The sequence below is a fragment of the Corvus cornix genome, chromosome 2, assembly GCF_000738735.6.
Source record: "Corvus cornix cornix isolate S_Up_H32 chromosome 2, ASM73873v5, whole genome shotgun sequence".
NCBI lineage: Eukaryota > Metazoa > Chordata > Aves > Passeriformes > Corvidae > Corvus > Corvus cornix.
The window spans coordinates 52,573,246-52,587,064 of NC_046333.1; the positions used below are offsets into that span (position 1 = coordinate 52,573,246).

The 13,819-nt window shown below is 42.9% G+C and overlaps 1 protein-coding gene across 1 annotated transcript; it reads left to right on the top strand.

The window, feature by feature from the left end:
- Window positions 1–6,397: 6,397 nt before the first annotated feature.
- Window positions 6,398–8,448, top strand: LOC120411721. Its single transcript, XM_039569415.1, has 2 exons — window positions 6,398–6,442; window positions 7,218–8,448. Exon 2 carries the CDS (start codon window positions 7,762–7,764, stop codon window positions 8,446–8,448), a length of 687 nt encoding a protein of 228 aa, XP_039425349.1. The 5' UTR covers window positions 6,398–6,442; window positions 7,218–7,761.
- Window positions 8,449–13,819: the final 5,371 nt, after the last annotated feature.

Genomic DNA, 13,819 nt, shown 5'->3' on the forward strand with positions numbered 1-13,819 from the left:
AGCTGCGCTTGGGCTGATAATGCATAGAAAACCATGGGCAAAGGTAAAATGAGATCCTCAAATTTAGAGTATTTTGCCAAATAACTATTTCCACCACAGAGCACAGTATGCAGTGGTCAGGCAGTAGACATGATTATATTGTATATAGCAGTAGACCTCCTAATCCTGAAGTGTAGGTGCTTGCCCCAGCAGTCGAATGAGCCATGTAGCTGCATTTACTGGCTCATGGAGCTTGAACAGTCTGCTTCAGGAAGAGTGGAGCTCTTCTGAATGGAGCTTAATATTCCATTATCTACCTGTGTGCACATTAAATGCAAAATAAACAGTCCAGTAGTGTATCTGAAATTCTATTTGGATGTGTTTTACTGTTTTTCACTCATTACAGAGAGCTTTTATGTGAAAGAAGAATGAGCTTTTGGAGACCCCAGAAAAAGAGATTTGTTACATCCAAAGCAAGGAGAATGGAGAGACAGAAACAAGCAGCCTACTCACTCAGGCATAGGAAAGCAGAGGATGTAAAATGTGCAGTGGAAGTATAATGAATTCCTCCCTTACAAATTATTGTCACAGGGAAATGTTTTTGTACATGAATTCTGACACAGAAAATTGGATGGATTTTTTTGTTTGTTTGTATGTTGCATTTATTGAAAATGAGAAAAGCTCAGTGACAGCAGTATATAAATGTGTATAGGTATGTTGCTTAAGGTCTCCATTTTTCTTGTCTTCAGACTTTATTCTCTCATCCTCTCCTCAGCTAGATAGCCAGGGTTTCTGCTTACTAGCCTGAGAAATCCACTTCACTCATATATCTTCCTCTTGTCAGGAGCTTTCCTTCTGTGAGGCTATGCTATTTCCTGACATGCTGGAATCACTGGTACTTTCGTGTTAAAAAGAAATAACATGTTTCCCCATCAACATCTCATTACAGCTGTGTCACCAGGTTTCCAAGTAAGCAGAAAAGTTAACTGATCCAAGTAAAACTTTTTAGAATTTGCAATAGAAACCTCACTTGGCATCAAAATGTTTACCAACAAATAGATGATCTGATGGAAGCCCAATCTCTCTGAAAAAGAAAGGATCTCATATCCTGGGCAGAACAATATCACTGTACATTAAATAGATAAAATATTGTTACCTCTTTCAAGACTGTATGAGTGTGTTATTTGGTAGCATAAAATGAAATATATTTAGTGCCACATACAGAAAGAATGTAGTGAATATTCAACTTAAAAGTGCAACTGTAAAGGACACAAAGGTATTTGTATTTTGTATTGTTTTGTTTTCTACTGAAATATTGTTAATATTTCAGGTAGAGATCTTTGTAGATCCAGAAGGGACACATATGGTGTTACTTGCTTCAAACCAGATTCTATATTACTGTACAAGGTACCTGTTGAAATTAAGAGTTCCCCATCAGCTACAACAGGCTTTGTATTAAGAGCTTGTTGCCTATTTTATGTTCTGTGGGGAAGGAAGGAATGTCCATGATGATATTTTCATGTCACTGTGAAATTTTGTGATTGCTTATAATGAGATCAACATTTCCCTTTAGGACTGGATTTTCAGTAGAGTTTGGTGGGGATACAGTCAGTTTTCTTCATAGTAGATAGAATGAAGCTGTGTGCTGAATCTGTGCTGGAAACAATGTTGATAACAGGGATGTTTTAGCTGTGGCTGAGCAGGGCTTGCACAGGGTCAAGGCCTTTTCTGCTCCTCATCCCACCAGTGAGCTGGGGGATGCACAAGGAGCTGGGAGGGGACAGAGCTGGGACAGCTGATCTGAACTGACCAAAAGGATATTCCACACCATATGGCATCATACCCAGCATGTAAAGCTTGGGAAGAAGCAGAAAGAGTGGGACATTTGGAGTGATGGTGTTTGTTTTCCCAAGTAATGGTTAGGTGTGACAAGCTCTGCTTTTGTGGGATGGTTGAATACCTACCTGCCCAAGGAAGCAGTGAATGAATTCCTTGTTTGTGACTTCTGTTCTATCTGTTACACTGTCTGTATCTCAACCCATGAGTTTTCTCATTTTTACTCTTCTGATTCTCTCCCTGTCCCACCGAGGGAAAATGAGAGAGCAGATGTGTGGGACTTGGTTGCCAGCTGGGGTTAAATCATGATAGGTAGAGGTGGTTCATAAAAGCTGCTTTACAAATCCAAGGTGTCAGAGAGAACTCTTAAAGCTACTTCTTATACTTACTATTTTGTACATGCACACAAATACATTTAAATTTAGCAAGTTCAGCTGTCACACAATTTTTTGACTCAGTGACTTTAATTCTGTAGAATGCATACTATTTTGCATTTTATCTCTGTTTCCTAAGCCAAATAGACCTTGCTTTTTTTAAGCAATTGACTATATTAATTTTCTTGGGACTAATTAATGCATGCAACTTCCAACAGAGAAGAAAAATTAACTTCTGATTTCTAGTGAGAGGTGTACTTGGATGTTCTGGCTAATGCTGTCAGTTAAAGGACCATACGGCCCACTTTCAAGTACACCCTAAGCCTTAAGGAAACTTGTTCAGCAGACTCCTGTGCCCCACAGCAGTGTGACTTTGGGAAAACAAGCCTGTTTTTTCACACTAGCAGCAGTCCAGCCATGACCATAGCACGTGGCATCTGTTCAAGCTAGCAGAGGTACCTCACACTGCCGTGAGACCACAGCTGCTGGTGTCCAGGCTTGCTAAGAGCCATCTCAATTACTATAGTGCAGCGTTGCCCTCTGTCTTGTGAATTTATGTGGTCTGGAACATAGTTGTGATTTTAAAAGGCAAGACTGAGGGATTTAGACCATTTAATGAAAAAAGAACCATGGGAATTCTGTGGTTTTGTGCTTGCAAACTACAAAATGTCCTGTTTGGACAAAGAACATACATTAAAGTGAGTGATTCTTTTGTACATCTGTGAGTTCAAAATACTTTCTACCAAAGTGTGCACATATATGCACACAGTACGTGATATATATCAGTATAGTACACACACATGAAATACTTTTTAATATTTGCACTTCAGGTGATATGTTCCACATTAATATGGTGACATTCACACAGCAGTGCAGAGCTTACATATCCTGTGATAGTTAAATGGCATATGGTCTTCTCTCCTTCATGAGCGTGGTGTGTCCTTTTGCAGCTGAATCTCTATAGGGATATCAGTTCTTAAAGGAGAGTCACTCATGTTGGGGAAGCAGAAGGCAGGATTTCTCAGTTGAGCTCTGTGTTTCCGGCGCTGGAAGTGGTCCACCGAGCGCTGCGTTGCGCCAGCCCTTCAAGCCCTTCCAGCTGCACCTACATCTGTGCATCATTAGAGCAGCAGAGGCTACTGCAGTCACCCAGTGGCTGTTTGTGAGCAGCTCTCTTGCCATTTTACTGCCTGGAAAGGAAAATTTCTCTTTATCTTCTCTCTACTGAGTTCCCAGTTATGTGAGGTGTGTAAGGTGCAATGACAGTGATTATGCTCATAAAGCATATCAGGTGATAAGCCTATTTCTTAGCGTGTTTTAATATTCCATGTTGGTATTCCAGCATACTTGAAAAGAAAATCTTGATGGTGTTTATTATAATTTCTTCATTCTTGCATAAAATTTATGATTTTCTAAGAGAACTCTTTATCAACATTCTTTTAGACACAATGTTGCTATTCTGTTGAAATGTTTTTCATCTTCCTATAAAAGGTTCTTACTTGAGAACTGATCTATTTCACACAAAATTTTGGGATGTGGTGATGTTATGTTATAAATGGCAAAGCTTTATTGTGAAATCTAGTTTCTTAAAGTGCGTATTTTCTATGAACAGTCAAAGCAGGCATAAGTGTGGATTTATCTACATAAATTTTAAGGAGATTTTACTTAATAGTAAAAAGCCATCTATCTAGGTATTTAGGAGTCTAAGAAGTGTATAAAAAATAGTAATCAGCATATTCAGTGCACTGGGATGACATCTAAAATTGAAAGGGTTTGTACTGTGGCTAAAAGTTAGAGGTAAAATTTACTGTTGCTTTAAATGGGACCAAGATTTCTTTTGGCGTTATTTGAAAATCATTAGTGGAAGCTTTTGCAAACTGAATTAGTGTTTGCTTAATCCTTGAGTTTTCAGTGGAGAAACATTTATGAAACATGCATGAGATGTCTGATTCTTGGCAGGAAGAGTTCTGGCTGGTTTTTTTGCAGCAAAGCATCTCAGCCTTGGCAAAACAGGAGTGACAAGCTTTAAACAGATTAATGGTTTATCTGATTTAGTGATCATCTTGCTTTAGGATAGAGTTAAAACCATCAGAATCCTTTCTTGATCTTGCTCAGAAAGCATAAACTGAGAAGTGAGAAAGCTGCTTTTAGTGCAGATGTGCTATCGCTGAAATTAATGCTGTTGGGTGTTACTGTGGTTTACTTTACTTATTGGTTGTTCTAGGATAGCCCTATTTTTGCAAATAAGTATATACATAGCACATACATATATATACATGTATGTGTGATGTTTTATCTTGCCATAGCTTTTGAATACAATAAATACTACAAAGGAGAACTTTGAAATCCTGCTTTTTTATCATTATCTTTTTGTTGTTGTTTGGTTGGTGGGAATTTTGTTTACTTTTATATTCACAGATAAGACCTGTTTAAAAAACATGCAGTCTACAAGGAAGTGTCCAGTTCTGACAATCTCAATCTCAATTTTTGGATGATTCTTTTAGTTGTTAAGTGTTCTTTGAATACACATGTTGTCCTTGAGATCAAAGAGTTAGAGGGCATGTCTTTTTTGTCAGCTGCTAGATTCTCCTTAATTTCCCTCCTTTTTATGTGGTGTACTATGCAGTTTTTGAAATTCCACACTCTACCAGCAGCTACAAATCTTTATCCCTGTGTTTATTCAATCTATTATTCAAAGACTCAATTTTAAACATTTGCACTGTGACAGCTCCAGGATCCAATGCACAGTCCTAATACTAGACTGACCTTTCCAAAAGAGTATACAGTCTGAATAAATAAGATAGAAAGGAACTGGAGAAAGAGTGCACGTTAATCTACAAGTACAAAAATAAAAGTGACAATTCTGTACAACAGCACACAGCCACACTTTTGTTGAATGGATTGCTTCACTTTCATTTGCTTTCATTTATTGGGCCTGCCATATGGGCACACTTTTTCTTCACAGCCAGTGATATTATCTGCTTTTCTGTGCCAGTGTCCTAGCCCTTGAGGTTGTTTATCCCTGAAAAAAGAGAAGATCAAACTTGTAATCCACTGCAGCAATAGTCTTCCAGACTCAATCAGATTTCTCGTTAATCTCCTTGACAAGCATGAGTGTAGCTTCCTCTGCCTGAAGAAAAGCTTAGAGTTCACCAAATCTCTGGTTTCCAGCATGGATGGTTATAATTCTCACTTTTGAACTCTGACAGCTCAAAACACCAAGTTGGTCCAATTTATTTTTAACATTGGAACTGATAAACATTTGTAAAATTACCTCAATCCTAAACTCAGCATTGTGGACATAGGGTGAATAAAAAGAGTAGGAAAGATAAATTAAATAGATTATATATAGAGGCAGGTGTAGTGAAGTGAAGGGGTGGGGGGAAGGAAGAAATGAGTATTTTATTATTTTGCACTTGATTTTAAGCAGTTTCTTAATTACTGAACAACAAAAATCCAGCTGGTAGCATAGATGTTGAAAAAAGGTTTCTAGACCTGCCGAGGAATAAAAAGAGACTCTATTCAAGAAACTGGGGCTGTGAAGAGCACTTCTCTGTGAAGATTATGCTCAGCACTACCCTTGCACAGTGTTTAATCCTGTACAAGGCTCATATAGACTTCCTCTTCTGGTGTTGCATTATTTCCTATCCCAAGCAACTCTTTCTGGGAGGAAAAAGTAAGCTATTGTATCTAGTTGAGCACAAAATGTTCAGGCAATAACCAGAACTGCATTGTTATATTATAGAGAAATCTAGTTACTATTGCAGAAACAGGAAAAACACATAGTCCTTTGTCTTGGGGTGACCGTATGATGTGTATCCCATATCGCTGCCTATGCCCAGAAATTAATTATTGGCCTTTCTATGCCTCTGAACTGAGCCTGAGAGGGGGAAGAAAAAACTGAGCAAAACTTTCTCAAAGCAGTTTGAAACTTGTTCAAGGTCACATAAAGATAGCAGGTTTTTTTTTCCAGCTGGGGCAGGGGGGGGAGCGAGGAAGCACCCAGGCTGGCAGTTTTTTTCCAGTCAGCTTTTGGCCAGTTTTTTCGGCAGTTCCTTGTTCTCTGGAGAGAGGCTGAGAGCTGAACTTTTCCTTCTCTGGAATTTCGGATTTTCTCCCTTTTCTACTGGACTGCCTGATTGCTGTAACATCAGAGCACATCGGGAGGACTTTCCACCGGGCACAGAGGGCCTGGCCCCGGCCCAAGCCCCAGCTCCGAGGAGACCAAAGGGAGGACTCGAACACTTTCCCAGGTTTTTCCTCTACAGCGAAAGATTTTACCATTTAACATTATTTTCCTTTCCCGTGTGCTTGTTAAATAAATAGTTTTATCTTCTTCACTTTCCTTCGAGGAAAATTTATTTTTTTTCCCGAACCTGGTGGGGGGAGGGGTGGTTGTGCCTTCTCTCAGAGTATATATATATTTCTAAATTTGGCCAAACCGGAACAAATTTAGTGGCGCCCAACGTGGGGCTCGAAGGAAAGTGAAAAAACTTGTGCTAATTACATTTTGGGTTGAATTTACTTATTCTGTGTTGGAGTAAAGTAGTCACCATGCTGGCTGAGTTCATAATGTCTCTCTGGCTTGATGTACTCATGTCTTTCTGGTCCTTAGGCTTCATTGAGGTACTAGTGCTTTTTTGGTCCCTAGGGTTGTTTGCCTATCCACAACTTGCTCCAATCTTGTCCTTGATATGTAAATTTTACAGAGAAGGGAGACGAATCAGGATTTCTATTTTGCTGTGCTCAGTGATAATGATTTATAAGAAGTTGATAGAGGTACAAGTAGCTGTTCGAGGTGTGTATGATAAGTGGTTTCTCCGTCCTAACCCCAGTCCTAGCTTCAGTAGCCTGTTTTGGGAATTTATTAGTAATTGCACACAGATTGTTAGAGGAGGAGGAGATGGGGTTTCCCCTTGCCTTTAAATTTGATAGGTTATCTTTTGAGAATGTTCACTATCCCCTGGATGTTAAAGAGACCACCCTCCTGGTATTTAATCTGGTAATCTTCCTCTATATGATTCACAGCTTCTCTAGAATAAGAGCTCAGATTTCCAGGGTGACTGCTGAGACACCTGACCCAGAGGTGGAAAATCCTGAGTGGTGTGGGGAATGGGAGGACATCGGCCAAACCCTAAAGAAATTCTCTGACCCGATAGTTTGGGATTTCCCATCTGAACAAAATTCAGAAACCAGCTGAGGTGGGAAATATCTGAAAGAGAGATACAATGACAATTCTAATGAGAACAAGCTCCTTGCAATATGTTGGGCTTTGGCATATGCCTATCGCACACTGCAGCAGCAAGTAAAGGTAGAGAGGCAAGAAGATCAATCAGCAAAGCCTGCAGACACCCCAGTCACTCAGGCTGCAGATAAACCAGACAGCCAGCCCAAAACAGATGGAGAGTCTAAGCCACTGACAGTGGCTCCTGTCACGAGGAAAAAGCACACAACCAAAACTGATCGCCCAGTGAAAGATGATGATGATGCAGGGGAAGGAACCTCAAAAGATACAGGGGAAGGAACCTCAAAACCACCAGCGGACTCAGGCACAGAAACCATTACTGAGTCCATGTCCATAAAGGACCTTCACAGCCTAAGAAAGGATTACACCCGACGGTCCGATGAATCCATAATAAGTTGGATGGTCCGTATTTGGGATGCGGCACGTGATGATGTGATGCTGGATGGTGCTGAAGCGAGGCATTTGGGATCCCTGTCACAAGATCCAGTGATCGACCAAGAGATGAAAAGGGAGGCTAACTCTACCAGTCTCTGGAGACGAGTTTTGACAGGCGTGATGGAAAGATATATGTGTGGAGATGATCTCTACATGCAGCAAACCCCGTGGAAGACCATAGAACAAGGGATCCAACGCCTGAGAGAACTAGGGGTGGTAGAGGTTGTCTTCAACAATGACCCAGGATTGAGGAGTCCAGACCGGGCCAGAGTTATTCCATACATGTGGCGAAAACTCATACATCTTGGGCCACCAGAATACGCTTCTGCTTTAGCAATAATGAAACCGGACTACGGTGCGAATGAGACCGTGTGGGATATGGCAGTGAAGCTCAGAGCATATGCAGACTCTGTGCATGGCCCAACACATGCAAGAATCGCAGCTGTGGAAACACATATGCAGAAAATGGAAGATGAAATGAAAAAGAGTCTCCAGGAGATTAAAGAGTGCCTTCTCCGCGGACGTTCCCCAGAGAGAAGGTACATCCCACGAAGTGGAGCTGTGGAATTTCCTGTGTGACAGTGGGGAAAACATGAGGAAGTGGGGTGGACACCCACTTCTGCTCTGGCAGCACGAGTGAGTGAATTGAAGGAGCGCAAGTCTCAGAAAGGGGGATCTACCAAAAAGGAAGTAGCTCCAGTTGCCTGTAGCCAAATTGCCGGAAATGATGGAAAAGACGACGGCATGTCCAATTCCCATGAAGGAACTTCTAAGATACAGGCCCAGGGAAAGAAGGATAACCAGGCATAGAGGGGCCCTGCCTCTAGCCAGGTAGAGGTCGGGGAAAACCGTGTTTTTTGGACTGTGTGGATTCGTTGGCCTGGTACATCAGAACCACAAAAATATGATGCCTTGGTTGAACACTGGTGTGCAGTGTACAATATTCCATCGCAGCATGTGGGGGTAGAATCTGTTTCTATTTCTGGTGTAACAGGTGGACTCACAAAATTTGACCTTGGTGGAAGCTGAGGTGAGCCTGACTGGAAATGAGTGGAAGAGACATCTCATTGTGACTGGCCCCAGAGGCCCCGTGCATTTTGGGCATTAGACTTCCTCCGGAACGGGTATTTTAGAGACCCAAAGGGACTCAGGTGGGCTTTTGGAATAGCTGCTGTGGAGACAGAGGGCATTAAGCAATTGGAACACTTTGCCTGGGCTATCAGAGAACCCGTTTGCAGTCGGCCTTCTGAAGTGGAAGAACAAAGAGTACCAATTGCTACCTCGACAGTGCATCGCCGACAGTACCGGACAACTCGAGATGCTGTGATTCCCCATCCACAAGATGATCCGTGAAGCTGGAGACCCAAGGGGTGGTCAGCAAGACCCACTCACCCTTCAACAGCCCCATCTGGCCTGTGCGCAAATCGGAACGGAGAATGGAGATTGACTGTGGACTATCGTGCCCTGGATGAAGTGACTCCAACCGCTGAGCGCTTGCTGTGCCGGACATGTTGGAGCTCCAGTATGAGCTGGAGTCCAAAGCAGCAAAGTGGTATGCCACTATTGACATTGCCAATGCATTTTTCTCCATTCCTCTGGCAGCAGAGTGCAGGCCTCAGTTTGCTTTCACCTGGAGGGGTGTGCAATACACCTGGAACCGACTGCCCCAGGGGTGGAAGCACAGTCCCACCATCTGCCATGGACTGATCCAGGCTGCACTGGAAAAGGGTGAGGCTCCAGAACATCTGCAGTACATTGATGACATCATTGTGTGGGGGAACACTGCAACAGAAGTGTTTGAGAAAGGAGAGAAAGTTATCCACATTCTCCTGGAAGCTGGTTTCGCCATTAAGAAGAGCAAAGTCAAGGGACCTGCCCGAGAGATCCAGTTCCTAGGAGTGAAATGGCAAGATGGACGGCGTCAGATTCCCACTGAGGGTCCATCAATAAGATCACAGTAATGTCTCCACCAACCAACAAGAAGGAAACACAAGCTTTCCTAGGCGCTATAGGTTTCTGGAGGATGCACATTCCTGAGTACAGCCAGATTGTGAGTCCTCTTTACCTGGTTACCCGCAAGAAGAACGATTTCCATTGGGGCCCTGAACAGCAACAAGCTTTTGCCCAAATCAAGCAGGAAATCGCTCATGCGGTAGCCCTTGGCCCAGTTAGGACAGGACCCGAAGTGAAGAACGTGCTCTATTCTGCAGCTGGAAGCCATGGCCTGTCCTGGAGCCTCTGGCAGAAGGTGCCTGGTGAGACTCGAGGTCGACCACTGGGATTCTGGAGCCGAAGCTACAGAGGGTCTGAGGCCAACTACACCCCAACAGAAAAGGAGATCTTGGCAGCCTATGAAGGAATCCAAGCTGTCTCAGAGGTAATTGGCACTGAGGCACAACTCCTCCTGGCACCCCGACTACCGGTGCTGGGGTGGATGTTCAAAGCAGAGGTTCCCTCTACCCACCATGCCACCAATGCCACATGGAGCAAATGGATTGCTCTCATCACACAGCGCGCCCGAATCGGAAAACTGAATCGCCCTGGGATTTTGGAAATAATTACCAACTGGCCTGAAGGTGAAACTTTGGTCTTGCTGATGAAGAACAAGTGATACGCGCTGAAGAAGCTCCACCGTACAACCAACTGCCATCAGAAGACACACGCTACGCTCTTTTCACGATGGTTCTTGTCGCATCATAGGGATGAAACGAAAGTGGAAAGCAGCCGTATGGAGCCCCACACGACGGGTTGCAGAAGCTACTGAAGGAGAAGGTGGATCAAGCCAACTCGCTGAACTCAAAGCTGTTCAACTAGCCCTGGACATTGCTGAAAGGGAGAAGTGGCCAAAGCTCTACCTCTACACTGATTCATGGATGGTAGCCAATGCTCTGTGGGGATGGCTGGAAAAGTGGGAAAAAGCTAATTGGCAGCGTAGGGGAAAACCAATCTGGGCTGCTGCAGAGTGGAAAAACATCGCTGCCCGAGTAAGAAAGCTGGTTGTGAAAGTCCGCCATGTAGATGCTCACGTCCCCAAGAGTAGGGCTAATGAGGAACACCAAAACAACAAGCAGGTAGATCAGGCTGCAAAGATAGAAGTGTCACAGGTAGACTTGGACTGGAAACACAAGGGAGAGTTGTTCTTAGCTCGATGGGCCCATGATGCCTCAGGCCATCAGGGCAGAGATGCCACCTATAAATGGGCACGAGACCGAGGGGTGGATCTAACCATGGGACAGTATCTCCCAGGTTATCCATGACTGTGAGACATGCGCTGCGATCAAGCAGGCCAAGCGGGTGAAGCCCCTGTGGTACGGTGGGCGATGGTCCAAATACAAGTATGGGGAGGCCTGGCAGATTGATTACATCACACTGCCTCAAACCCGCCAAGGCAAGCGCTATGTGCTCACAATGGTAGAAGCCACCACTGGATGGCTGGGAGACCTATCCTGTGCCTCATGCTACTGCCCGGAACACCATCCTGGGCCTTGAAAAGCAAGTCCTTTGGAGGCATGGCACCCCTGAGAGAATTGAGTCTGACAATGGGACTCATTTTAAGAATAGCCTTATTAATACCTGGGCTAGAGAACATGGCATAGAGTGGGTGTACCACATCCCTTACCATGCACCAGCTGCAGGCAAAGTGGAACGGTGCAATGGATTGTTGAAAACCACTTTGAAGGCACTGGGTGGGGGAACTTTCAAAAATTGGGAACAGAATCTAGCAAAGGCCACCTGGTTAGTTAACACCCGAGGTTCCACCAATAGAGCTGGTCCAGCCCAATCTGAATCCCTGCATACAACAGATGGAGATAAGGTCCCAGTAGTGCATGTCAGAGGTCTGTTAGGAAAGACTGTTTGGATTAATTCTGCCTCGAGTACAGACAAACCCATCCGTGGGGTTGTCTTTGCTCAGGGACCTGGTTGCACATGGTGGGTAATGCAGAAAGATGGCACAACACGTTGTGTACCACAGGGAGATCTGATTGTTGTGTGAAAACCACCCGTAGTGTGAAATGCCAGTATACCCCTGCTTGCTGATTGTCACTGTCACTGTTTGTACATAGCTGCATATATATATTTACATATGTATTAATGTGTGTGGAGAATTAGAATATCTTAGTTTGGACATTGAGCCAACAATATGGGATAAGGGGTGGAATGTCTTGGGGTGACCGTATGATGTGTATCCCATATCGCTGCCTATGCCCAGAAATTAATTATTGGCCTTTCTATGCCTCTGAACTGAGCCTGAGAGGGGGAAGAAAAAACTGAGCAAAACTTTCTCAAAGCAGTTTGAAACTTGTTCAAGGTCACATAAAGATAGCAGGTTTTTTTTCCAGCTGGGGCAGGGGGGGGAGCGAGGAAGCACCCAGGCTGGCAGTTTTTTTCCAGTCAGCTTTGGCCAGTTTTTTCGGCAGTTCCTTGTTCTCTGGAGAGAGGCTGAGAGCTGAACTTTTCCTTCTCTGGAATTTCGGATTTTCTCCCTTTTCTACTGGACTGCCTGATTGCTGTAACATCAGAGCACATCGGGAGGACTTTCCACCGGGCACAGAGGGCCTGGCCCCGGCCCAAGCCCCAGCTCCGAGGAGACCAAAGGGAGGACTCGAAACACTTTCCCAGGTTTTTCCTCTACAGCGAAAGATTTTACCATTTAACATTATTTTCCTTTCCCGTGTGCTTGTTAAATAAATAGTTTTATCTTCTTCACTTTCCTTCGAGGAAAATTTATTTTTTTTCCCGAACCTGGTGGGGGGAGGGGTGGTTGTGCCTTCTCTCAGAGTATATATATATTTCTAAATTTGGCCAAACCGGAACATCCTTGAATATGAAGTTGTAAAAAAGCCTTCTGGCTAAGAAAAAGATTCAAAACATTTCTTGTCGTGACTGTACCACTTACTAAGTATAAACTGGAGTAGCTAATAAATTGTGGGTAAAGCTGAGAATCATTTATCAAGGGTCCAATAGAAACAGGAAGTTGATTGTTTTTCCACTAGCCTTATGTACCTTAAACAAGGTACATAAAACCAAAGTCACTGTGAGACATCCAAAAATTTGTAATTGCATGCGGATAGTCTTTGCCCTTATCCACTGTTGGAAGGGGGAACTGAGGAGAAAACTGCATGATAAGCAGAGCTGTTGGATACCTGGCCAGGCTCAAGGGCTTGCTTTCCATCTCCAGTGGCTGTCAAGGTGGGGAAAAGTGCAATAAATTTTTGTTCAATGACTCTTTGTGAGAGAAATGGAAAAACTTAAAGCTTCATGGTGAGTTTTTACTCCTTTAAGTGAAACCTCAAGGAATCATATATTGAATTCTAATTAAGCAGTGAGTTTAGATATACTTCTTCCTGATAAACTTAGGGGAATATAAAACTTACACTTCTGATAATTTATTTTGGTATTTTAAAGCAGTCCATTTTATACCATGCATTAGGCAAAACAGGAAATAAGGTAATTTTAGCGCACAAACTTACAAAATTGTCAGAAATGTGTTGTTTTAACTGTGATTCAAACCAAAATAGTTAGATACTAAAAGTAATTGTGCTCTTTTTTTATAGTAGTTGCACTAAAATGTAACCAATTACTGTAAGTAAATTTATTAAGGAACTCAATAATTTTGGTTCTTTTTAGTTTCCAGAACTTACTGATGTTTATTACTTGGCTATATGAGTATCCTGTGAACTGTAGTTGCCTGGGTCAGTTTTTGTGTGGATGCCTTAACAGTGTTCAGTTCACTCTATGTTTGCACAGGTTAGTGTGGCTCAATAAAACATTACTCAGCTTAAAATTTTGAAACTTGCAGATCTACTAAATACCTCCAAGGTCAATCCAGTCAGTGAAAGGAATTCACTTTATAATTTCACTTCTGATATTAGGAATACCATTTATGAAAATGGCAAATGTATTCTATTAACCTTCTGTTTAGAATACTAGGTAAAAAATATATACACAT